At 49.9% G+C, this 25,047-nt stretch overlaps 1 protein-coding gene across 1 annotated transcript; it reads left to right on the top strand.

Moving 5' to 3' along the window:
- Positions 1 to 16,415: 16,415 nt before the first annotated feature.
- Positions 16,416 to 25,015, top strand: PPP2CB (protein phosphatase 2 catalytic subunit beta). The gene is made up of 7 exons (XM_023926482.2): positions 16,416 to 16,711; positions 21,084 to 21,293; positions 21,508 to 21,681; positions 21,911 to 22,000; positions 22,631 to 22,792; positions 23,595 to 23,713; positions 24,246 to 25,015. The coding sequence occupies exons 1-7, from the start codon at positions 16,610 to 16,612 to the stop codon at positions 24,316 to 24,318; spliced, it is 930 nt and encodes a 309-aa protein (XP_023782250.1). The 5' UTR covers positions 16,416 to 16,609; the 3' UTR covers positions 24,319 to 25,015.
- Positions 25,016 to 25,047: the final 32 nt, after the last annotated feature.

Genomic DNA, 25,047 nt, shown 5'->3' with positions numbered 1-25,047 from the left:
GAGATGGGATCGCTTTGGCTTTATCCTGCCTGTGCCTGTGTTCTCCACCACTAAAAGGGGGTGGACGATACCTCCCTACCTCAAAGGCGTGTGAGAGTTCCCGCGATGATCTGATGCTGATCGATGCCGATGATACCCAAAAGCGAGACAGGGAGAAATTTGGGATGCAATGTAGTGTTTGGAAGGTGTCTGACTCTAAACTTGAATTTGCAAGTGCAAGGGTGCCTCTAATGGTGCATTTCAGGGCTGGGTACAGAGCAAAAAGCATCCATATTTTTCCCAAGTTGAACAACCTGGAAGAAAGCTGCTCTTTCGAATCTCTCATGCTGTATATTCCCAGTTTCCCTCCCTAAGCTATGTCACCCTACTTCCACTCAGATTCTTTTCCTGCTGTCCAGTCCACGTGTCCCTTGCTTCCATCTAATTCTATTGCTTTTTGCCTTACAGGCTGTGCTCTCCAGAGGAGTTATATAAACAATTTGGTTTCTTCCCTGCTGCGGCTCTTACACATAATTAAAGGCTGTTGTCAGGTCTCTTCTGCATCCTTTCCAAAGGAGATACAAAACCTTCCACCAAGGGTAATTTTTAGCCCTGCTCATGTTCTCATTGCTTTCTGATTGGTTTGTTCAAACATAAATGTAAGGAAAGCACTGAGTGACAATACAAGCTCCCTGTGCCAGCATGTTTGGAAATACAGGTTTTCCCTTATGTTCCTCAATCTCCCGGGATTCTGTGTTGTCATCATATGAAGAGTCACAGAAATATTGGCATGAACTTCCCCTCAGTAAGATTTTTAGAGAATTTTGTGTGGGTCCAGCCAGAGAGGAGCCCCTCCTGTCCCACGCTGTCACCACTCGACATGGATACATGATGTAGATTCATCCCAGCACCATCCAGAAGGGCATTTAGGCGTTTGACCAACGTGTGTCGGGCAGCTATTTCTTCCCTCCTCTTCCTAGGGAAGAGGCTGGATGTGCCAATGCAGCCCTGGTATTTTTAACATAAATGAATTATCCCTGCTGTTCCGTGTTAAGGGGTGAGCTGGAGCACGTCATGTGCTGGCAGCACGCGAGCAAACCTCAGGGCTCGCAGGGAGCCGAGCCTGGCGTTGGCGTCGCTCCCACCGCTTCCCTTGGCAACTGGTGTTGAGCAGGAGCCCGTTTGTCTCTGGAAGTTCCCCCTGGACCTGTTGCTGTTTGGCAAATTGTCATTTTTGCTTTGGGCCTGGAGGAGGCTGCTGTAATGCTGCCTGGCTGGGAAGTACCTGATGTAAAAGGAGTCTCTCTCTCCTGGGAAGCTGGCAGGGGGAATCTAAAGCCGGAGACCTTAGGCTTTGGGAGAGAGGTGACGGAGCAGTGCTCTGGAGGAAATGCAGTTCAGCGTGCAGTCAACAGATGTGTTTTCTCTTTGGGTTGTCTTCACGACAGCTGCTTGTTCTTTCCTTCTAGATGTTTGAACAGTCCTGAGATCTCCATAGGGCTGCCTAGAACAGGAATTTGTGAGGGAACTGGGCTGCCTCCAAGGACAGTCTCTCTCCTGAGACTCCAATGAACATGGCAAAGTGTTTGAAAAGCAGAGCATCGTGCTGGTGACACTTTTTAGAAAGAGTTTTTCCCAGGTAGATGTCGCAACAGGGGTGAGCAGAGGTTACTGGCAGCCAAGAACAGAGGGCAAGGGTTTGATCTAGTTCTTGGCAGTAGGATTTATCCTAGATTCCACAGCTCAGTTAGTGTGCATATCCCTGTAGCAAGTGATGAAGTTTTTCAATTTAAGCATTTCTAATAATCTCTCCCATCCCGGTAAAATTAGGGAAAGATTTTTTTGGCTGAAATGTTCACCTGTAAGCTGAGAACGGGTGCCATGTTCCACAGGGTGAACCAAACATCCGTGCCTCTTACCTCAGAGCATAACCCATAAGCTGGCATTTTATTTCTTGCTCTGTCTGGTTGCAAAACCTCAAGGTCACTAAAGCAGCACAGGCAGAAAGCCCTGTAGGGGTTTATACGGCTGAGTGCATAGGGACATTCTCCTCTCGCTTTGCCGGCAGGGCCGGATCCTGCTTGTGTTGTTCCTTTTCCCTGTTGGATCACCAACAGTTCATGTCTCGTGCATGACCTGGCTCGAGGGCCCTAAACCTCTTTTTTTTCTTAGAAGTTCAGCATCTTTTTCCTAAGCTTTTCGTTATGAATCCCTCTGGAAATGTTGTGCAAAGCCCGAATGTGCCTTGGTTCCCTCCCTCACCGTGCGTTTGCTAACTGCTGCAGACGATGTAGGACAAAAAGACGTGGAGCTGGTTATATTTTCCCCAGACAGTCGTTTTGCTCCGTGTCTGTTTTGGTGTGTCTTGGCCTTAACCATTCCAGGGGTCCTGTTCCTCAGCTCCCGCGTGCTTCTGCAGCGCTTGCATGGGCGGTGGGGCTCTGACAGGTGTTACCCTTAGGCTGGGGCAGATGCTTGGGGTGAAGCTGCAGCAAAGCAGGAGTTTTTTAACCCTGCAGTCAGCCCTTCCCTCAGGGATGGCTCCCAGGTGGAGTAGGGGTGCGTGGACCAGTTTCCTGGGGCAGATTTGATCCTGTGCTGGTGGCAGACTCCGCCGCTTCCTGCGAGCAGCCGGCGCGCACCATCTCGCTTGTAGGCAATGTCTGACAGCTTCCCCAGGGATGAGCTTTGCTGGATCTGCTGTGAGTGCTGCTCTGAGCTCAGGCTCTTCCTTCCCACCACAGCTCAGTGGCATGCCTGGATCCTTTGTTATGTGTAACCTCAATTTGGTTTCTTTGAGCAGTGCCAGGATTTCATTCTCCCCAGGACATTTAAATGGGGTGCAGAGTAATTAGAGTCGCTTTTCTCTGCGTGTGTAATTGCAAATGCTTCCAAATCAGTTTAGGAATCGACCCAGGGGTTTGATGTGGGTGAGTAAATTCAGGCACGTGGGATGAGCGTGCCCACAGCAGAGCGGGCATGAAGATGTGGAGATAAGAGCTGTGCCTCTGCCAAGCTCCTCTCTACTCTCTTGCAGTCCTGTACTGACTCCGGTTGCTGCAATGGGAGCCACCGGGACCAGAGACCACCAGAGCCTGCCCACAAGACCTGGGTCAAAGTGGCAGCAGACACCTGAGCTAGGCAAGGGACCGCCACCCACAGGTATTGTGTATCCCATTATAACTCAGAGGGAAGGTGTCCACAGCTTTATCCTGGATAAACCACAGGAGCCCAACTCTTCCATCCTTCCTTTTCTGCCTCTTGGACTTTCACCTCTCGCCTGCTGCATTCCCTCTGGATACAGGCATGTCTGTCCTGGGATCAGCGTGTGCCAGCACGCAGTGTGCACGTAGTCCTGCTGCATCCCGGCCCCCTCTCCGTAGCAGCATTTATTGCTGGTGTCAGCACAGTCATCCCTCAGCGCTGCCAGGGGTAACCCTTGGAGCTAGCCACTGATAAGTTCCTTCTAGCTGTCTTATTGAGAAAAAAAAGAAATAAAAAAGAGGAGGAGGGAGGTGCTGTAGTCGCCTGATGAACATTTTCATGGATGCTGCCAGCTTTTTACTGTGGGTTACCTTGGTGAAGGCATATTACAGAGACTTTTCTTTTAAAAAGAGCTTAAAACTGTCTGTTTGGCAGTGCTTTGTGTTTTGTGCTGATCTGTGTGAAACCCCAAGAAAACCCCCAATCCAGAGGTGGTGCCCACTTAACTCCTGCCTGCGGCATCAAGCTGCAGTTTAGCCTGTTGCTTTTGACACCTCTTCCCCGCACTTAGGAGGCACCTTCTAAAGCTGGGATAACCTCCCTAAACCTCCTTCCTCAGGCTCTTCACAGAGGGAAGTTTGCCCTCTTCCTCCCCACTGCAGCCCTCGAGCTGTTGCAATAGCCCTCTCTCCTTGTTCAAAACCACGCCGGCCTCTTCCTCTCAGCGAGGCTGAAGATGCTGTGCAGAACAAAACAAGCAAGAGGCCACAATATGGGGATTTTTCACTTGCCTCAGCCTAAAAACCAGCCTCCTCCAGGCTCTCAGTCTTCCAAGAGCTTCCCACCTTTCTAGCCAAGCGGTTTGTTTGCTAGAAGAAAAATTGGTAGCTTTGTGCTAGCAATAACTGAAGTCCCCTTTCACTAGCGCAGGCATTTTCTCCTTTGAATTCTGTTTGAATGCAGAAACTATTGTGAAATGAGAGCGGTAATATCGGGAAAGGGGAAAGCAGAGTGTTCCTCTGGATAGGGTTTGATACAATTTGAAGCTGCTTGTGGAAGATTGGCTGGAAGGTAAACTGATTTGGACTAAAAAAGCTGGTGCTGGTAAAGTGTGTTAGTGACTCTTCAGCAGGTGGTCCAAAATAGCTTTTTTATGGTCTCTGACCTCTAGGAAAGATAACCGGATTTTTGATCTTAGATTGAAGGGACAATTTCTGCTGGAAGAGACTTGTGTTCTTTAGAAACCATCCCAGGCTGGCATTTACTGTCAAAAACATTTCATGGAAGCGGACAGACAACAAGTGAAAAATCACACGTCTGAGTCAACCCCAGGCAAGCCTTGCAGGGCGCTGTCGCTGAGGTAGCCAACCATCCAGAATTCAGGATAGATCCCCGTTGCCATCCACCCTTCTGGTGGTCCCTGGCCACCAAAATTCCCCATTGACACCTGTGGAGGTGTGATTAGTCAGGAGCTCCTGGTTTGGCAGCATCCTGGGCTTGATCCATGGGCTGTAGAGGTGTCGTGGCCCCAAGGAAAAGCGTTCCGCTCCAACATTCCCGCGTTGCGTCGGAGCTGTGGCGCCGTACCAGGTGGTGGCTGCTGAGGTGGGTATTGAGTTAGAGGGGTGCGTTTCCAGAGCAGTGCTTGGTCACCAGCTGTTGTCCAGGACGCAATGGCTTTTTGGTACAGCAGTAAAAAAAAACAACAAAACAAACCTTTTCTCTTTGAATTTCATGTCAGGGGCCTGTTTTCTGCCAAGCTACCCCCCACCGTTTCAAATGTATTTTATTCTCCTTTTCTTTCCACTGGTCCCGTTCCGCTCTGCTCAACAGCTGCCGCATTTAATCCCAGAAGCTGCAGTTGGTAGGGAGCAAAGTGATCTCCATATAACCTCTCTCTTACTCATAAGCGTGCATTATGAAGCTTAACCGATGGTAATAAAATGTTTTGCTTTCAACATGCTGTCCCTGTGGTCCAATGTTCCCGTCTTCAGGCTCCATCGTTACGGCGGGGCGATGGATCGGAGCTGTTCAGCTGCTCCCCAGGAACGTGCCTGGGAATGCTGGATGTAGGCCTCATGGATACCCAGCCAGGAGAGATGGAGAAGGTGGAGCAGAGCCCTTTCCGTGGGTGGTGGCATCCCCGGCTGCGAGCAGCTCTTGGAGGAAGATCGTGTCTTGGCAGCCGAGGAAAGAGGCGCTGGGGGTCTTGCTTGGCCGAGACCCAAGCGCAGGTTTTCCCGTCTCCGTAAGATTGTCTGGCAATGCAATCTGGTGTGAGAGCCTCTTCGGGGACCGCGGCGCTACGCAGGGGGAGCGGGAACAGATTGCAATCCTGCTGCTTGGTCGGGTTTTCTTCATCCCTTTCACAACCACTCTGCGGGTTCATGGCTTTATTTGGCTTCTTGTGTTTCCTGCCTGCTAAAAAAGGGCATTTTCATGCCACCCTGCACGATGGATGTTTTCGTCCAGGCGGGAAAAAGGATGTTCCTCATCCACGTTTAAGTAACCATACAAAATGTGGAAAGTCTGCTTTAGGAATTTCATTTTTGTTTACACGCCATTGATGCTTTTATTAAAAGCATCTTTTCGCATATAAATAATTTAGAGGTCATATGATTTTCCTGCTCTAAACCCAAAGCAGGGATTTCAAAGCAGGGATCTCCAAGCATCATTTCTGTGTCACGGTGGGTTGCATCAGCCCTAGAGCTGTATTTTTGTTGAACAGGACAGGGTTTTTCCATATCTGAGGTCTATAGCGTTTGGTTTCAAAGAGGAATTTCCCAGACAGAGCCCCCCAGAAGGTATCAGAATACATGGCTTTGTCAGGCAACGATAGCAGCTTTTTTCTGGAGATTGCCATTTTGTAAATAAGCTTCTTCTCGAGCAGCACGGCTACAGCTACGAAAGATGGATGATTATTTCTTCCCAGAATGGGTCTTCCGCTGCAGGATCTGGTTTTTATTGCGATAATTAGCATAGAATTAAAAATGGCCCCGCATCTTCAGCTTGCACTGTGCTGCCTCTGGTACCGAGCAGTCTGGGATGGTGTTTTCCTTGGAAATAGGCTGTGTCTGGGAATCACTCGATTCACCACTGAAAACCAGTGCACGGATATCTGCAGCCTCCAATGCAGCAAAAGCCTCCGCCTCCAAAGATAAATTATTGCCCCTATTATAAACTTTCAAATCAGTTGTTTTCTTGGAGACTGGAAAAGTTGCTGAGGATATTTAGGTGAAAATTTAATGCGGCGGCCGGAGCGGGATTTTAAAAATGCCTTTAAATTCCGGAGCTCGGGTTAAAGGTGAGGTCACGGGCAAGCAGACAGCTTTTTCTCCTAAAAAACCTGTAATAGCTTTTCTTTTTAAAAATTTAACAGGATTGCCAGCCCAGGTGGAGGGACAGTTATTTAGGATTGTCACACATGGACGACAGTGTATCCGTAGGAGAAGCGAATGCGGCACGACGCGTAAACTTCCTTGTGAGAGCCGTGCAGGAAATTACTGTGCAATTGGACGCGGTGTCCTAGCATTAGATTTATTATCCACTTCCAAATCATCTGCCAAAAATCCTTTCAGTCGGAAGGCAGGAAAGAACATGTTATAAAAAGACCTGGGAAAGGAGTCGTTTTGGCACGGGCGTTTTCAGGCTGGTAATTGTCCATGCCTGCAGTGTTTGGGTTTGGTCTCAGCACCGAGGTCAACGCTACTTAAACCAAGCGTGATCCCCATGCCAGGGTATGGCACGGGGTGAGATGTGCCAGTCTTGCAGGATCAGGCTTGAATACAGCCCTGGAAGATTCTTCCTTGCCCTGAGTCTCTTGCTCAGCGATTGCTTTTAATCCTGCAAGATTAGGGGAAAGCCGTGCTGTGCAAGCTGGTACTCTTTTCCCCCTTGGGGGACTTGTTCCTTGCTGGGTGGCAGGGTCATGGCCGCATCCACGTGCGTGTGTGCATTCCTCAGACTGGATATATCTGTATCTGTCATTCCTGAAGTTTCTTGTCTGGATGGTGGACTGGAGATGGTCGCGTTTCCCCACCATGTACCTCGTTGTCCTCCTCACTGCGGGGCATTGCCCCTATCCCACTGCATTTCTCCAGCTCCCACATCCTTTCCAGGCTCCTTTCTTTCCAGCTGGACACCTGCAAAGGTGGATCTACATCCCTCTCACCTGTATGCACGAAGTTGCTTTTTGCATGTTACATCCATGGCAGTAATGGAAATAAGTGACCTGAGTTTGTAACTCTGCTTTTACTCCTGGGATATTAGTGCTGGAAAACCATCTCCCTCGTGCTTGGTTTCTGATGAGAAACATGTCTGCAGCTGTACCTGCAGCATCCCCAGCATATCCTGCCAGCTTCAGCAAGTCAATACTTTTGACTTGAAGAGATCTTTCTCCATAAAAAGGATCCACACCCACCTTGGACACACCAGATGTTGCCTTGTGAAACACTTGGGAGAGCTGGTGGCAATGCATGCAGGGCCTGGTGAGCCAGTTTGCTGTTCTGTGACTTTTTTTGGGGTGCCTGCTGAAACACAGTGACAACTGGAGGTTCTGCTTTCCCCCTTTCTCATTTGTCACTTTTCTTTTGGGAGAAAACAACCTATTTTTGCCAGTGCTGAGCTCCCAAGAGACGGGGGCAGGAGGGCACTGCTGGAACACGTCCCTGCTTACAGGAGACACTTCCAGCCCAGGGCGAGGACTGGGACCAGCACAGTCCTTAGCAGGGAGATTTCCTGCACCCTGTTCCCAGCAAGCAGAGCCATTGCTTTTCTAGCACGAATGTAAAGGTAGGGCTGGGTGATGGAGCAGTTGGTGGGAAGTGTGTGTTGACTGGGACAAACAGCTGACAGCCTGTCACCTGTTGGGATGAATCTTCTTTTCCCAGCCTCTTTCCAGGATCGTGCTGATCCAAAGTCCTTCTCCAGAGCTTTTTGCTTCACAAAAATGAAGCGGGGCCATCAGTAACATCAGTGTTTACCAGACCACCTTCGTTGTCTCGTCCTTGCATTCGTTGTCCTTTGACTGGTAGAGTGGTTAAGAGAAACAAGCCAGCTTAATGCATGGTCAGAAAGCTACAATTAACAAACCACAAATAAGTAGGTAAATAGGCTAAGCTGTAAGATAGTGTGTAAGAGGAGGCAGTCTGCCTCTGTCAAGTGCATGATAAGCATCGGCCAAGCTTGTTGCAGACACTGGGCAAGGCTGCTTTCGCTAGACTTTGAGTATCCTAGTTTGCAAAGGCTCGTCAGTGTTCCTAAAGGCTCTTGGTTTTGGAGTGGGGTCGTCTCTTGTTTTCTGTGCGCTGTGACCACTTGCTTCCCGAACGGGTTCGTAGTGATGGACTTAATGGAGCTGTTCTTTATAGTGACCTAAAAGGTGTCAGTCGTTTGCTCGTGTGTGTTCACAAGCTGAGCCGTGGCGTTGCGCGTCCCTCCGCAGTGGTGTGGTTTGAAGCACTTTTGGTGTGGCATGTGCAGTTGCAGTGCTGTCTGTTTTTAATTTCCCCCCCACCCTGGGATGCCCTCCCCGTGTTCCCCCGTCTTTCGGACACTGAACCAAACCGACGTTGGGACTAGCACTTTAAGTACTAGTAGTCACTTTGCTTCGGACTAAACTGAGCACTGCACTTTTGTACGTACTGTTAGCACTGAGTTTGGAACTCTCTTCTTTTCCCCGTCTATTTCCCCTCCTTGGCGCAGTGTTAATGACCTAGGGGCCATCAGAAGAAAATGCTGAGGTGTGTTGGACCACTGTCTGGTGCCTGATTTCCATTACATATCCATTAGCAATTTGATAGTAGGGAATTTACCTATCCAAGCTTATTTTACACGACAGAACCAACACCTAAATCACTGAAGTCCAGGCAGACGTGGTTGTTGTAAACTTGGAGGTCACCCGGAGCCCTGAGCGCGTGGCTTTTAAAAACACCAAAGATAGGGGAAGGAGAAGTCTCACAAGGGATTGGGATGGTGCAAGAGCATCTCCTTGTCTCCTGGAACTGAGCGGAGCAGGAGTCGCGGGGCAGACGCTCCCGTGTGTGGTGAGACACCCCGGTGAGTCCAGGGGCCGAGCCCAGTTCAAACCAGTCTGAGATCCTGGTACCAGTAAAGGCTGCGCTCAAGCCATTGCAATAAAAGCTGTCACTGTGCCTGCACTGGGAGTGCTGTTGGAATTGGTTGTGGGCTCCAACTGCAAAAGGTATTTTTAAGTGGAAAAGGTTTAGAAGATGGAGCATAATAACCCTGGGGTTTGCTGTTGAATTTGGAAAGCGTTGTTAGGAGTTGATCAGCTCTCGTGTTCAGAGGCGGTTCAGATGTGCTATTCCTGTTAAATTCCTGTGGTATTCCCGTATGGAAGGCCAGGGATCAGAGCTCCCTTGCCAGCAAGAAAGCAGCAGGGTAGAGTTAGTAGGAAACATAGTCAGAAATCTCTAGGATTCGAAATGGGATGGTGATCCCTGGGATGCTGAATAATCTGGGTTTTGATGTCCCAAACCACCCACTCCTGACCAATTTGGTGGGGTTTTGCTTCTCTAAAAGCCCCTGTGGGTTTTCCATGGCAGCAAATAAATCATGGTGGGTGTGAGAGCTCCGCGTTCCCTTCACGCCGGGGTATCCGCACTTGGGACTGCTGCTCATCATCCTTGACGAGCCCACAGTCAATCCAAATCCTTCTCTGGCAATCCTCCCTGATGGGAGTTTCTCCCCGGTGACACTTGATGGATAAACCCTGCCAGCACAGCATGATCAGTGTGAATGCAGAGAAGGAAATTAGGTCTTCTCCTTCACTGCTGCTAGCAAGGGGCCGTCATGGAAATAACCTTCAGCAACAAAAAGAAATGGGCGTGTTGGGTTTCCCTGTTGCAGGAGATGGAGGAGTTTTCCTGAACAACTCCACTTTTACTGGCTGGTTTTCCTTCAATAGACCTTCAGGGGCTTGGGTATTCAGTGGCTACCCAAGATGGTTAAAAACCCCAAATCTTGAGCAGCCCCAAGTGTTATGCTCTTACATCCTCTATCACTGGATGTAAAAACAGAAATAGAATCCACGCTTTGGGTTGGTTTCGGGTTTTTTTTCTTCCCCCCCGCCACCCGCCCCTGCCCCCTCCACCAAATTATCCCTGCAAATTTAGCTTTAAAGAAATAGCACCAGGCAATGCTGCTGCTCTGTCTGAGCCCCCAAAATTACAGTGGCTGAGGGAATAGCCTCTTCAGAGAGTACCTCGGTGACTCAGAGCCCACATCCTGCTCACTGTCACCAGGATAAAGGCAAACCATTTAGGAAATTCCTGCGCCCCACTCCCCCCCCAGCAAGCCCACCAGTCTCATCGAGTCCTTGGAAATAAACTTGGGAGGAAGGGGGAAGTGGAACAGGTATTTTTGTCTTGCTTTCCCCGTCAGGTGTAGTTTTTTGTCCCTTGGAGATGGCGTCTCATCCTTTGGGAAGGTGGAATGAAGCGTTTTTTCTCCTGCCCGTCACACTTGAGGCCTGAATGCAGATCCTAGCACAGCACCTTTTGCTCTGGAAGGGCCTTTTAGGTGGAAAAAAGAGGATTTTTAGTTGTTTGGGTTTTCGGATAGCTCGTGGGAAGCGCATTGTAACAGCACACAGGTGGTGTTTTACCAACCTTTTCTGTTCCTCCAAGAGAGACTTTTTAATTTACTTCAGTAGTTTAGAGTTCGTTTCCTTGAAAGTCTTTTTGGACCCATGAAAATGCCCTTGAAATGAGTCAAGTTTATCAAAGCAAAATTGTGCACACACCCATGCACTGGCCTGCGTGTTCGTGCTTGTCTCCCTGGGTGTGTATACACACAGAGAAATATATTATTTCCCAAAACATTCCTTTTTTTAATTTTTTTTTTTTTTTTTGGGGTTGGTTTGGTTTTTCTGGATTTGTTTTCCCGCACCCCCAGGATATTAACCAAAAGGTGTTTTAAAGTCATGGCATGAAAACTCCTAAATGTAAATCTGAGTACCTTGTGATGCTAATTAACAGGTTTTTTCCTGAAACTTTATGTGATGCTTAATATTTTCCTTAGGAAGTTTTGTTTAATGTTAGATCATTGTTCTGGAGGATGTTGGTCCTACTGGCATTAAACTAATGGAAATAAAATGCATGTGTTACAAGTGTAGAAACGGTGAAGAATTAAGTGTGAGCTTACTGTACGATACTGATTCTGTTTTCAAACAATCTGTTTTGCTGTTCAATAGTTGACATATGGAAATGCCAATGTACTGTAATTTAGCACTTTTCCAACGGACCCTGTTCTCACTACGCCTGAGGGAAGAAGCAGGTTTGGCTCGAGGCCGACTGAACGCAGCCTCTGAACCCATTTCTGCGAGTTTTGGCACCAGAACTGGCCAGGTGGATCTTAAATTGGAGGTTTTTGCATCGGTTCGCTGGCTGGCACAGGGCGGAGCGGGGTGGCTCTTCCATCCCCCGTGGCCAAACCGGGACGATTGTGCAACTTGGTGTGGTGAAAGGTGTCCCTGGCCATGGCAGGGAGGGTGGCATTAGATGATCTTTGAGGTCCCTTCCGTTCTGGGGTTCTAGGATGCCGTGATTTGGACGCAGCCCTCGCTGTGGGTGGATGGACTGGTGGCACTGCGCTCCACCAGCGCATCCCCCTGGGAGCCAGGCTGGCACAGGGCTGTCCGAGCTGGGGTGGGACAGCGGCCGAAATCCGAGGGCAGAAGGGACGGCCCACCGGCCACCCCTCTCCAGCCCAAACCCTCCTTTCCTAGTGCTAACAGGGTGCAAAGTGTTACTTGTCATGTACTGTACTGAAAGGGTTAATTGATCAGTGGCTGTATTGTACTGTATGAAAACTCATGAATTGCCTTGTATTGTTTCTAATGGACTGTTCCATGTCTCCCCACGGCCCATTCCCACGTTTCCCAAAGGACGCATGTGCTCAGTTAGGTCCTCCAAACTCTCTGGTGCTAACTCCTCCGTATCCGATGGTGCTCCTGCGGACGCTAACTGACCACATGCCCGTCCCCGGCTTGAAGCTCACCACGTCTTTCTTGTCTGTTTGTATCGAGTCTCCCACACACACAGCCCCTCCACACACATGTGAGAAAAATTAAGGATAAACTTGAATTTGTTTCAAAGCCTCATTGACAATCTAATGTTTTCTATGTCTGCTTTTATTTTGGGATGGTTTTTCTAGAAAGCAGCCCGCCAGCACCTTCGCCCCGGGAGGGGATTTCGTCCTGTTCACTCCTCTGGCATCCGAGGTGAGCTCCTCCCTCGCTGGCTTTTCAGGTTCAGCCACTGGAGGTTGAGCCATCAGGAGCCAGTGAGGAAGAGGAGGTGCAGGTGCCTTCAAAGATGCCCAACCCTAAAAAGCATCTGGGATCCTCATGACTGCACGATCCAAACGTAGGTGGGTGGGCACCGAGGGTCTTGGAGGGGATGAACCCTGCCTTGCTTTGTGGCAAAAATCGGCTTTTAAGGAGAACGGAGGTAGAAATTTAGAGTCCCAAAGGCGCCTCCATCTCCTCCCAGCATTGTTTATCTCCGCTGGCAGAGGAGCCACCTCCCGAGCCTGAGGTTTTCCAGGTGACACACGCCTCGGATGGCCCGAACAGGGCCATCCCCTCCAACCCCCTCCCACCCCCACCCCCCAGTGCGAGCTGCTTTTTGGACAAAATGAAATCTGACTATATTTTATATCGATTTGAAAACAAAGTCTGATATTTACCCCTGTTCTCAACTGAATTTGCATATTGTTGTTTGCCACGATATTTGTTCTGTCTTCAAATAAATTTGCTTACTTGTGTAGTCTTAACTGTCTGCTCGGATTCTTACCCTCAGATTTATCCCTGCTCCAAGGTGCCTGCACCACAGCTCTCCTCTGAGTGCTTCCCAGGGAGGCGAGAAGGAAATTTTTCCGGGAGGGGGAATCATTTCAGGCTGTAAATGTTTTACTCTCCCTTATCTCCCATTCATCTCCCCGGGGCTTTTCAATTTGATGCCCTTTTCTCCCCCCAGTCTTCCATCATCGGCTCCTTCTATCCGGGTAAGTGCGTGACAGAGGAAAGGCTGCGCCTCAGCCCGCTTCGTTTGTGAGATTGAATTGTTGCTAACACATTTTATCCAGGGTGAGGCATTTCCGACGGCGGTGTTTTGCATTTGGGAACGGAAGGATTTATGGCTGCGAGCGGCCGAGAGCTCTGGGCATCGGCGTCGGCATCCAACGCCGGCTCTCCCTGCACATTGCATTAGCGAGACGTTGGCATCAGTCACCGGAGACGTCGCGGCGGAAGGCAGTGCCCTCAAAAGGCTGGAAAACCGATTTGCACATGCGTTTCCAGGGAAGTAATCAAATCAGCCAGCAGGTTCAATAAAAGGAATAGGCAAATATTCCAGATTCGCCCGCCTTTGCAAACAAAACCTGTTGCAAGGCTTGCAGGTTTTGGGGTTCCTCCCCCTCCCCAAAACAGCTGTTTGGGGATTAAAATTGTTCCAAGCTGCTGCAGGGGGACATTTTTTATTCCTTAAAAGACACGGCTCTGTCCGAGAGGAACATTTCAGGAGAATCCTTGCCAGGGTTTGGTCACTCTCCTTTCTTTTCGAATCCATCCCTGTGCACGTGTTATGGCAACAGAGTCCATTTTCAGAGATTCACCCCCCTTCTCCTGGCAGCATTCCCCCTCTCCCTGCCTTCATCCTGCCCTCTGATCCCCCTCTAGCTTTTTTACCCAGTTTATCAAGGTTTTGTAATGTTTTCTGTAATGCTGCTCCTCACAGTACGAGCAATGCTGCCCACGGCAATACATGTCACCACGGGAAGGAGGGAGAGGAATCCCGTGGGGAAACGCTGGGAGAACGAATCCAGGTTTCACAGAGGGTGCTGCCAGGTACGTCTGCCTCCCATCCAGTGCCAAAATGCCGTGTCTGCACCCCAAAATGTGTTTTAGGGATCCGTATCCTCGTGGCCCTGGGCGATCCGGTGCTCCCCTGCACCCTCACGGGGGGTCAGGTGCCCTTGGAGCGGCTCCCACTGGGTTTGTGCACCCTCAGCTGCTGGCAGAAGGAAGAACTTGACTGATTTATTTTATTTATTCCCCGGGGGGGTGGTTTTTCTCCCCTCTCTAAAACACAGGAATCCAGCAGTCTTTGAGAAGCGGTAGATAAGCCCAGGCAATACTTTCCATAGGCAGTGGTGGCCACGAGTAATTTTTTCTGCTTCTTTTTCTCCTGTGTTTTGTACCACACCCTAAAAAAGCCAAGTTTCAGTGGAAAAATCACAAAAATGAGAAAGCAAGATACCCCATGGGGGGTCTAATGTTACACAGCCAACATTAATGTATTTTTTAATAAAGTGGCCTTTTATGCCACTTTACCAGCATTGCCTTTTTAGAAGGTTCTAGCACAGAAATGATGAGATTTTAGAGGTGGTGGTGGAAAATCCTGCCTTCATTAATTCCCTCTCAGTGAGGCTTGTCAGTTTTCCCTGCCAGGGAGCCTGATGAATGTCCCCCACTGCTGCCGGGAGATTCCGCAGGCTCTGCCCCTGCCACTCCTTTGCAGGAAAATCCACAGCTCATCCCAAGAGCTCCCTCTTTCCAATAAACCACGTCGTGCTGCTCCGAGGATGGTCCTGGCTCAGGCTGCACAGCTGCAGGTGCCAGGTTTTGCCGGTCCTTTGCCGAGGACCCGCCGTCGGGTCGATACCTCAGAAACCTCTTTATTTCTGATGGGGAGCCAAGAGAAATATCCCAGCTCCATCTTTCCATTTAAGCTTTGCCTATTAAACATTTTAATGGTGGCAAGGAATCAGTAAATGGAAACTTAGCACCGAAGCGTGCGTGTCCGTATGTCCGTGCATTGTTTCCTCGAATTAAATCACGAGGAAACCTTCAGCAATTGAAAGATGGAATAAAAGCTGTTCAGCATTTGTTTTAAGGCTGACCTCCCGTGGCTCAGGGTGCTCTTTTTTGGGCCATTTTGGACAAGCCAGGGGTGATTTTTATGGGGGGGGGGGGTGCTGCTTTCCCATAGGCTTTTGAAGGCATGGAGTGCATCATGTCCTCGGGAAGCTCCGGGGTGGGAAGGTTGATTGTCCACTGCCATGAGGCAGGATTTGCCTTGTCCCATGGCTGTTCTCTGCTGCAGCGTCACAAACATGGTTAAAAATGATCTTCCCTAAAACAAATCTGCAACCAAAACATCCAGAGGAGAGTGAACAGTTCCTGGCAGCTGTCTTTCCTGGGAATTGGAATGGTGAGTGGTTGTCACCTAGACGAATACCTAGAAAGAAGTAGTTTATATAAATTGCTCTCTTTTCCTTTGTTAGCTGTAGCTTTACTTAGAAAATTCACTTCAGGGATGTGGTGTTTTGAATCCTTTAATTTTCTCCCTCGCTTCGGGGTGAAGTCCCAAGTCCTGTTTTACCCAGTGGAGAATTAAGGGAACTGTGACCTACATCAGTGTTCCTGGTAGGACAGCCAGAGTAGCTCCCCGGCCTTCCCATCTGACATGAAAAAATATCATTATATGTATCTATTAATATATTATATTACATTAGAAATATCACTATCTTATCCTGCTAAAAATCCCAGGGAAGTCTCTCCCAGTCCAAAAGTGTCCCCTTGGCACTCCAGGTTGTAGCAGTGTCACAGCCTCAGTTATTTCATCACTGTCCTGATAATACTGCTCCATTTGGGCATAGAGGAGACAGTAGAACAAGTCCAAAGGAGATAAATAAAGAGCAGTGGGTAGAAATTGGTGCAGGTCTGTCACCCTTTAAAGCTGAGGGCAAGATGAGTAGAGTGCCAGATTGTAAGCAAATGTATTCATTTTAACTGCTTATATTCACTAATCACGTGTCATATTTGGTACATCATCATAGACGCGCCCCAGTTTTGAGTATTGCTCCACAATATTTCACGGGAATGTGGTGAAAGGAATTAATCACACGAGTTCACTGAAAGGCAGACAGGGATTGATCATCACATTCCCCGGCCCTGCTGCCAACGCTCGCGACTCGACACCCACAGCGGGCGCAAATCCTTGTGATTCTCTCCTTAGAGAGAAGGGAGCATTTGATTCCAAATTTTTCCTTGGAGAGAAGAGCGCAAGTTGTGCCAGGCGGCCCCGGGCTGGGCCGAACACGACGGAGCGCAGCCGCCATCGCCTCCCGCAGCCGTGAGGGGAGAGGGGGCGGGGCCCCGTGAGGGGCGGGGCCATGGGGGAGGGGTGTGGCTCTGAGGCAGACTCGGCGCGCCGGAAGCGTCGGCGCGCGCCGCGCGCAGCCGTGGGCGTGGCCGGAAGTGCGCAGCAGCCGCGGCAGGCGGGGGGCGCCGCCATTACGCGGAGCGGAGCGGACCCGAGCGGGCCGCGTTTCTCCGGCCGCCGCCGCCGGCACCCACAGGCGGGCCCGGGCCTCGGGGGGCCCGCCCGGCCCCCCAGCCATGGAGGAGAAGGGCTTCGCCAAGGAGCTGGACCAGTGGATCGAGCAGCTGAACGAGTGCCGGCAGCTGAGCGAGAGCCAGGTCCGCAGCCTCTGCGAGAAGGTGAGTGCGGGGCCCGGACGTTGGGAGGGCGGGATGGTGCCCGTGGTGTATCCGGCGTTGGGGGACGGGGTTGCGGCCGGGGAGATATCGGTCCTTGGGAGGCGGGGTGGTGCCTGTGGAATACCGGGCGTGGGGAGAGCGGGGTGGTGCCTGTGGGATTTCGAGTTTTGGGAGACAGGAGTGCGGCTGGTGGGATATCGGGCACCGGGAGGTTCTTGTGGGATATTTGGTACTGGGAGAGCAGGATGGTGCCTGCGGGATATCCGGCATTGGATGACTGGGGTGGTTTCTGTGAGATTGGGCGTTGGGTGACCAGGTTGCTGCCTCTGGAGCATCCAGCACTGGGAGACCGGGCTGGTGCCCGTGGGGTATCCGAAGTCCAGGTATCCTACACAACATGCAGGAGCCACACGCTGAAAAATCAACCCCGAGTCAGTGAGGAAACCCTCCGAGTTCCTAGGTGGGATCTCCAGAGGTGAGACCCAAACAGGCTGACAGCCTGCTGAGGGGGACCAAAATAGAAAGAGAAATGGTCGGATAAAGGACACTGTCGTCTATTCTGGACTGTGTTTTGGACAGGCCTTGGCAAATGCCTGCTCGGATTTGTTTAGCAGAGACTGGCGAGAGCCTTTTTTTCCCATCTGGAGAAAGGTCCTTAGACTTGTGCTGGGTGTTGTCCGAGCAGTCCAATAGCTCTTTGTGAGCGCTCCCTCAGCACTGCAGTCTGTGACCAAGGGCAAGATCTTCCTTGGCATGTTTTTCCAGCAGTGATCATGACATCTCCTTAACCCCCACACAGCTTCTGTTTTCTTCCCCCCTTCTTTTCATTTTTTTGAATCCCATGCTGGGGCTGTCCATTTGTTTTGTGACTGTTTCTCCAGAGCTCCATCAGGTGTGAGGGATTTGTGGCTGTCGGGGAAGCTGGAGGACGATGCCAGCAGACTGTGGCTGGAACACTTGGGAAATAGGGAGAAGCTGGGTAGGAAAGCTCAGCTGGAGGTGGAGAGGGTGTTTGTCCTTCAGGAGGCAGGTGACAGGTAGGTGTGTCACCTGTCACAGCACCTCATTCTTCCAGGCTGCTGGAAACTGACGGAAACGGCTGGGGCATGAAGGAAACACTGTGTCCTGCACTGACTTGGCTTGTTTAAGTTTTGGGGAGTGGTTGTGTCACCCAGGAGAGGAGCTTACAAAAAACTCTGGGTGTGCAGCCGTGCCACAAAGCTGGTTTAGTTGGTTTCTTTGAAATTATATTTGGAGAAATCCTTTTCTCCAGAGCAGTTCTTAGCACTCCTGGGTTTGGAGCTTTCAAAGAGGTCCAGTACAGTAGTACTATCTGTCTCAGGTTTCAGTTTGTGGAAGAACTCGGTACTAAAACAAAAAATCAAAATGAAATAGGGGCGGGGAAAAACAAAACCACAAAATCCCGGAGTTATCTGTGTGGGTCATTCTTGGTTTCAAGCACAGTGGACAGTGATGAGGGAAGGACTGGAAACAACAGGAGTGTGCTGTGGTCCTGCACTCTTTAAAGTTGTTGAAATTTGCACCTGTGAGGGTGACATTCTGTCCTCACCTGCCCAGTGACAACATTGGCAGACAGCTGATCAGCCCCATGTGGTTCATGCAGGTGCTGGAGGTGCTGTTTGTCAACGTGGTAACGTTGTTCCCATTCTGTTGGTGTTTAAAATGAAAATTAGCTCAAATCCTGCAGGAATTCAGAGGCTGATAGAAGGATTAATTCTGATGACTGCAGGAGCTTGTGTGGTTGGGGTGCAGGTGAGGGAGTCGAGAGCCATCCTGCTTAATCCAGCAAAAGGGTTTTTCACTGAGGTGATGGAATGGGCTAGGAAAGCAGGCAAGGGAGAGGCTGTCTCCCGAATGGAACAGGTAGCCATCCATGACCATCCCTCTCTTCGTAGCTTCTCTTTCCTCTCCTCGTTTTTTGGAGGTGTAAGAGGGGACACAGTCCCACTGCTTGAAATTCCCAGTGTTGTGTTGCGTCGTGGCTGGGAATGTTTTACTTCCCTGTAGGTGATGCTCATCCTAAGGGGTGCTGGTTCAGGTACCTCTGGGAGCACCTGAGCACTTTGGCAGAGGCTCTGGAGTGTCTGCTGCTGCCTTATTCCCGAAGGGTGAGACAGCTCCATCCCTGCCACCCTTTGGCTTCCAACTCACTTGGTGGGTTCTCCTTCCAGCCAAGCTCCCTGAGGTTTAAAATCCTCAGCCCACTCATTGGTTCAGTAGTTTGGTCCATGGCAATTGGTGGGATAAGGTTCAGATGAATTTTGATCCCAAACTCCATGCCTGGCTTCAGATCCCCAGAGAACGAGTTTCTATGGGTCAGACGGAGCTGAGGGAATGAATCTTCCGGGAGTTTCTCCTCTCTCCAGTGCTCTTCAAAAGCACACCAAGAGTTGAGGTGATGGGCAAGCTCACAGCCAGCAAACAGGCTGCTCTTCAAAGGCTCTTTGAGCACAGACTTGGCAACCCTTGATTTGGTTTATTTGATACAAGGGAGGTTTATTTAATAAAAACACCTAAAAGCTGCTGCTTTTTATCCTGACCTGGATATGGTTTTCATCCAGTGCAAGTGGGACAGATGCACAGGAAGCTGATACCATTAGTCACTGTTTTCTGCAGCAAAGGTAGCTAAATTTTGACTTATAAGTCATAGTTATTTATTAGTCTCCTGGATTAAGTAAGTGCTGATGATGCCAGGCAGCCTGCTTGCATCAGAGGTTCTTATTTTTGCTTTGTAATAGTGCTTTTTATTTTAAGTCATTTGATTTCAGTGTTCACACTGCAGGCAGATGCACTGGTTAGTCACTGCTTTTCTGGGCTGTTTTTATTGATGCTGAAGATTCTGAAAGTCTTGTTCTGCATTGGAAAATCATCACGTGAGGGCAAACTGGGACTCTCGAGCCTGACCTAAACCAGCTCTGCGGAGTCAGAATGACAGACTGTCTCTGTCCACGTGCACGGATGAGTATCCACAGGGTGAGCTAAAATGGGCTGCAGGGGAACAGCTGCTGGGCAGCCCAAGGAGCTGCTCCTCGTCCCCTGCCAGCTCCTCCTTCTTCATCAGGGGAAGCTTCTGGATTCTCCTAGCACCAGCATTTCGGTTTGTGGGCTGGCCCCCCTTGCTAGGGCAGATTTAAAGTGAGCGTGTTTGCCCTGTTCCTGTGGAAAAGGAGCCGTGCTGAGCTCCAGCTTGGAACAAACCCCTGCCTGTTGCTTTGTGCAACAGTCAGAACACATGGAGCAGCTGTTTTGTGGGTTTATATTTGTCTCTCCCGGAGGGTGGAAGCTCTCAGAAGGCGCTATAAATGTTTTTAAGGATGTGTGAGCAGAATTTGAGTGCTACTACTGCAGTCAAATACAACGTGTTGAGCAGTTCCCAGTCCTGCTAGAAGTGCAAGGCAGAGCCCATGTCATCAAGTCCATGGGCAGGATGTGATTTTAAGGATCCCTCAGGTTAGGTTATGTGCAAAGAGCATGCTGGACGCAGTCCAAACTGTCCAAAGTGCTTCGGGTTTTGGTATTCCTTCCAAATACATCTTTTTCCTGCAAGAGGCAAGGCAGCAGGTGATGCAATGGGAACGCAGGAATCCTCAGGAAAGCCCACGGAGGTTGTTCTTGGAAGCAGCTCCCTTTTGGCAGCACAGGGTGAGCCTTAGCTCATCCTGAGCTAAGGAATATGGCAGGGAATACCCAGATCATCACCTGCTGGTGACTGCTCAGTGTTGGTGATCTTCCAGCCCTTTTGTTGGGATCAGATGGAGCCATCCTGTGGGTGTTCCCTGTGCCCCAGGTGTGCCTGGAGTGCTGATGGGCATCAGTCAGTGAGCTGGAGGCAGCACAACAGACCTGGTATGCGATAAGGATAATAAGGTGATGCAGATAGGCTACATTGCATGGTTGTAATTAGCAGAGGAACTGCTGGGTGTGGAAGAAGAGATGACTAAATCTGGGGATTCCATCCCTCCATCTGTGGCTGTTCTGTTGCCAGCTGGGTACAGCCAGGGAAGCTGGTTGTGGCTCCATATGTTCCAGTTGCCTCTGTCTTTGCTCTCCAGTTGTATGTGACTTGTCTGTAGAAGTTGCTAAACTCTCCTGCTTGGAAGAGGATTGGAATTCTGGCAGGCAAAATGTGCCTTGGGCAAGGGCATCTGGCCTCGATGTAGTAAACCTTCTTATCTCCATGCACTGGGATTTGGGAAACACCCCTTGTCTCTGCTTACCCACCAAACTTTTTCCAGTGGTCAGCTTAAGCAGTGGGGGTGAAACTGGGTTTCCAGTGGGAACGCAGCAGAACATCACCTGGTTCTGGAGGAGCTTCCTACTTTTTTTGTCCCAAATGTGTTTTCCTTGGCAGGCTAAAGAAATCCTTACAAAAGAATCAAATGTGCAAGAGGTACGCTGCCCCGTCACCGTCTGCGGGGATGTCCACGGGCAGTTCCACGACCTCATGGAACTCTTCAGGATCGGTGGCAAGTCTCCAGACACAAACTACCTGTTCATGGGAGACTACGTGGACAGAGGCTATTACTCGGTGGAGACTGTGACTCTGCTGGTGGCGCTGAAGGTACGGCTTGAGAGATTGGGAGCCCAGCCTGGGAGCTGAGAACCATTTTCTCCGGAACGGTTTTCTCCTCCCGGTGACGCTCGAGCGTAACGGGTGTAAATGGATCCGTGCCGGTGGACACGTGCCGGGAACAGAGCGCTTGGCTGCTGTTTGTGATATTCCATTACTCTTTGTTTCCATGCCTGTGCTAAGGGAGGGTTTTCTCCGCCCCCAGGTGCGGTACCCGGAGCGCATCACGATACTGAGGGGCAACCACGAGAGCAGGCAAATCACACAGGTCTACGGCTTCTACGACGAGTGCCTGCGCAAGTACGGCAATGCCAACGTCTGGAAGTACTTCACAGACCTGTTTGATTACCTTCCACTCACAGCTCTAGTAGACGGCCAGGTAAGTCTGGGAGAAGAAAATCCCTCCCTTCCATAGATTTCTGCAGGCTGTGTTGTCCGACATCCACAGGAACAGCCCCAGACAAGCTCCTTTAACTTGTGATCCGAGGGCGAGATTGGACGGGGTTGTGAATGAGCAGACATTAACAGAGTTAAACGCAGCTGGTTTGGAGATCATTCTTCCCTTAACAATATGCACTTAATGGATTGCTCTTTTCTTTCTGGAACAGATATTCTGCCTCCATGGTGGCCTCTCTCCATCCATAGATACACTGGATCATATCAGGGCTCTGGACCGCCTGCAGGAAGTTCCACACGAGGTAATAGGAAAGGAAATGCTTCAGAAATGTAAATATCTGCTGGTGGAAAATGAAGATGTTTTCTCACACTGCAGTCCATTTAAACACGTGGGTGCACATGAGTTATGGCCTTTCCAGGAGCTAGAGCAGATGAACATTTGGGCAAAACACAGCTAAGTCGGTGTGCTTTGATTACAGCAGCCTACATAAGGAGAGCTGTGGGTGTTCCACATTTGTTTTCTCCAGAATCGTGGGATTTTTGGGTTTTCAGTCTGACTCAAAGAGCAGGATTTGGCAGGGGAGGGTGTTTACTATCTTCAGCCTCATCACAGATGTGATTGTGAACTGACAACCACCATGAGAAGCCACAATGTGTCACCATCCTTCCTCCCCAGCCAGCCCAGCCTCCTGGGGTGTTTCACTTTGTTACAGCTTCCCGGGGTCTGCAATCTGGGCTGTAAAACCAGGCTTGGAGCTCCCAGGGCAGCTGGAAGTTGTGTTGGGAGTGCTTGGAGCTCGCAGATGTGTGTTCAGTGAACTCCTGGCGTGCCTCACACCGAGAAGGATGTGCTGGCAGTCCTGCTGCTGTCAATAAAATGTGTTTAAGCACCTTGCCAGTGATCTAACAAAGAACTCCTCGTGTTTCCCAAGGGTCCGATGTGTGATCTGTTGTGGTCGGATCCCGATGACCGCGGCGGCTGGGGCATTTCTCCACGTGGTGCTGGCTACACCTTTGGGCAGGATATTTCGGAAACCTTTAACCACGCCAATGGTCTCACACTGGTCTCCCGCGCTCACCAGCTGGTCATGGAGGTAGGGCAAGCACTCTGCTAGCCAGGGCTAACAAAACAGGGGCCCATGGGAGTCACTCACGGGTTTGTTGACACCTAAATCTTACGCAGGTCAGTACCAAAGAGAAGCTTTAGTCACGGGAAAAGAGCAACGTAAAATTAGGTGCTTTGACCTGCAGCCCAAAGAAGGGGATGTTCTGCTCTGTCCAAGCCAATTTTCCCCTCCAAGTAAATTGCCAAAGGGGCTGTGCCACACCTTGTTTGTGGCAGGAATAATCTTCTTACACCGTGGCTTGCTGTTGCTCTGACTGCTGCTACATCCGACAGACAGCCTGTCCCACAGTGCTCGGCAGTCAGATGTGATGGGGATTAGGCTGGTTTTGGCTGTCACAGGCTATTCTTGGATGTCTTGCTGGAAAAATGCCAGGTGGGTTAATGGAGCAGATGCACTTTTAAAATCTAGTGCAGGTAGATCCCTGAAGCAGAACCGTGTGTCAGAAGTCACTGGGATCCAGCAGGCAAATTGTCACTTGTGGTGGATGAAAGCTGAAGGCATCCCAAAAAATCCCAAGACTTTTTAATGGTACAATCCATAATTTACAAGTGATGATCTCCTGTAAGCTGCTTGAAGCTGGTTTTGCCAGGTACCTGCTGCTGCTTCTTGTGGTAAAGCACGTATTTTGAAATGAAACTAAGTCAGTTGGACATACCTCAAGAAATCTCCAGTTTCACAAGTGCCTCGGAGAGTTTCAGGCCTGAAGAGGAACTTTGGACAGGCTGGGGTGTAACAGAGACCCTTTTCTTTTTCTCTCTCTCCCTGGCAGGGTTATAACTGGTGCCACGACCGGAACGTGGTGACCATCTTCAGTGCCCCCAATTACTGCTACCGCTGCGGGAACCAGGCTGCTATCATGGAACTAGATGACACTTTAAAATATTCCTTGTGAGTATCCTGCCCTGGGCTGGGCTCTCTTTCTAACCACTCTGTGAGGGGTGGCTGATCATTCCCAAAGGGCTTCTTCCGTGACAAGCCAGCTCAGACCACTCTGGAATTAACATGTGTTCTGCCTTAAAATCAGAGATGAGTTAAGCTCCTAAAAGCTCCTCTTCCTGGCTCTCTGGAGAGCTGGAGCTTTTGCACTTCCATCTCTTTACTGCCTAAGCTTGATGGAGAGTGAAAACACATGGATTTATGTATTTGTTTTTGTCCTTGGTAGCACTGAGCTTTGTAAAATGGGGGAGAGGGTCTGAATTGTGCTTTCAGCACCGTGAGAAAGCGGTCACGGGCTGCTGGGTCACTGATGATTTTTTAACTCCCATGAATTCTTGTTTTGGGGCTTGGAATGCTTTATGTGGAAGCAGCTGGGGTGAGTAGAGCACTAGCAGCAGGAGAGCAAGTCTGCTACTTCTCATGGCACTGGAAAATGCCTTGTGGAGGAGGAGGGTAAGTGATCGTCCCTTTTTCTTTCCTGCAGCCTCCAGTTTGACCCAGCACCTCGTCGTGGAGAGCCTCATGTTACCCGTCGCACCCCAGACTACTTCCTATAAACCTCTCCCAACCTTTGTAGAAGGAAGTACACCTGGCATTTTAAAAGAGCAACAATATTTACACGTTTCTGTAAGAAATCAGGGTTCGTCTCAACTCAAATCCCCATCATGGACCAAAATGTGCCATACAGAGGACGAAGAGCATTTAGCACAACTTGAGACTGAATTCCTTCCGACACTCTCTCTCTCCCATGCCCATCAGCCCGAAAGTCAGTTTGCCTGCTGTATTTGTAGTCATTGTTTTCCTTCTGGACTGTTCAGAGAGGAAAAGGTAACTCTTTAACAACACTTCATCTCCTCTGACGCTTCTTTGTACATTTTTAGTTCTAGTGTTTAACTGGCATGAGCTAGAGTTTGTTTTCAAGGGAAGTGCACACTAACTTCATCCCCCACCACTCTTTATTTTATTGGAAAGACCGCTCGACTTAACTGGAGAAAGGAAGTGATTCCTGCTTGGGAGTACGTTGTCATAACCCAGATAAAAGCGTTCCCTTTTTAGCTCTATTCCCATTCTGTGCTGCTCCTGCCCCTTATTTTTTTTTTTTTTAAATTTTTTTTTTTTCCCCCCTCTTTGTTTTGGGGTATTTTATTTTCTCTTTTGTTATTCCCCCCCTTCCCCTCTGTATATTTGTCCTGGAAGTGCTTGCAATCCTCCTCGCTGTACCTGAACCAATAAACTCGCCGTTGTCAGCCCCAACCCGTGGTGTCGTGCAGGGCCGGGGCGGGGCG

The sequence above is a fragment of the Cyanistes caeruleus genome, chromosome 5 (assembly GCF_971803275.1).
Source record: "Cyanistes caeruleus chromosome 5, bCyaCae1.hap1.1, whole genome shotgun sequence".
NCBI classification, from domain to species: Eukaryota; Metazoa; Chordata; class Aves; order Passeriformes; family Paridae; genus Cyanistes; species Cyanistes caeruleus.
Note: the sequence above shows the minus strand (reverse complement) of the source record. Positions and strands in the feature narration are given on the sequence as shown.

Coding starts and splice junctions, on each gene's coding strand:
- PPP2CB (XM_023926482.2), top strand. CDS start 16,610: ATGGAGGAGAAGGGCTTCGCCAAGGAGCTGGACCAGTGGATCGAGCAG. Junction 21,682..21,910: donor CAGCTCTAGTAGACGGCCAG/GTAAGTCTGGGA, acceptor TTTCTGGAACAG/ATATTCTGCCTCCATGGTGG. Junction 23,714..24,245: donor GACACTTTAAAATATTCCTT/GTGAGTATCCTG, acceptor TCTTTCCTGCAG/CCTCCAGTTTGACCCAGCAC.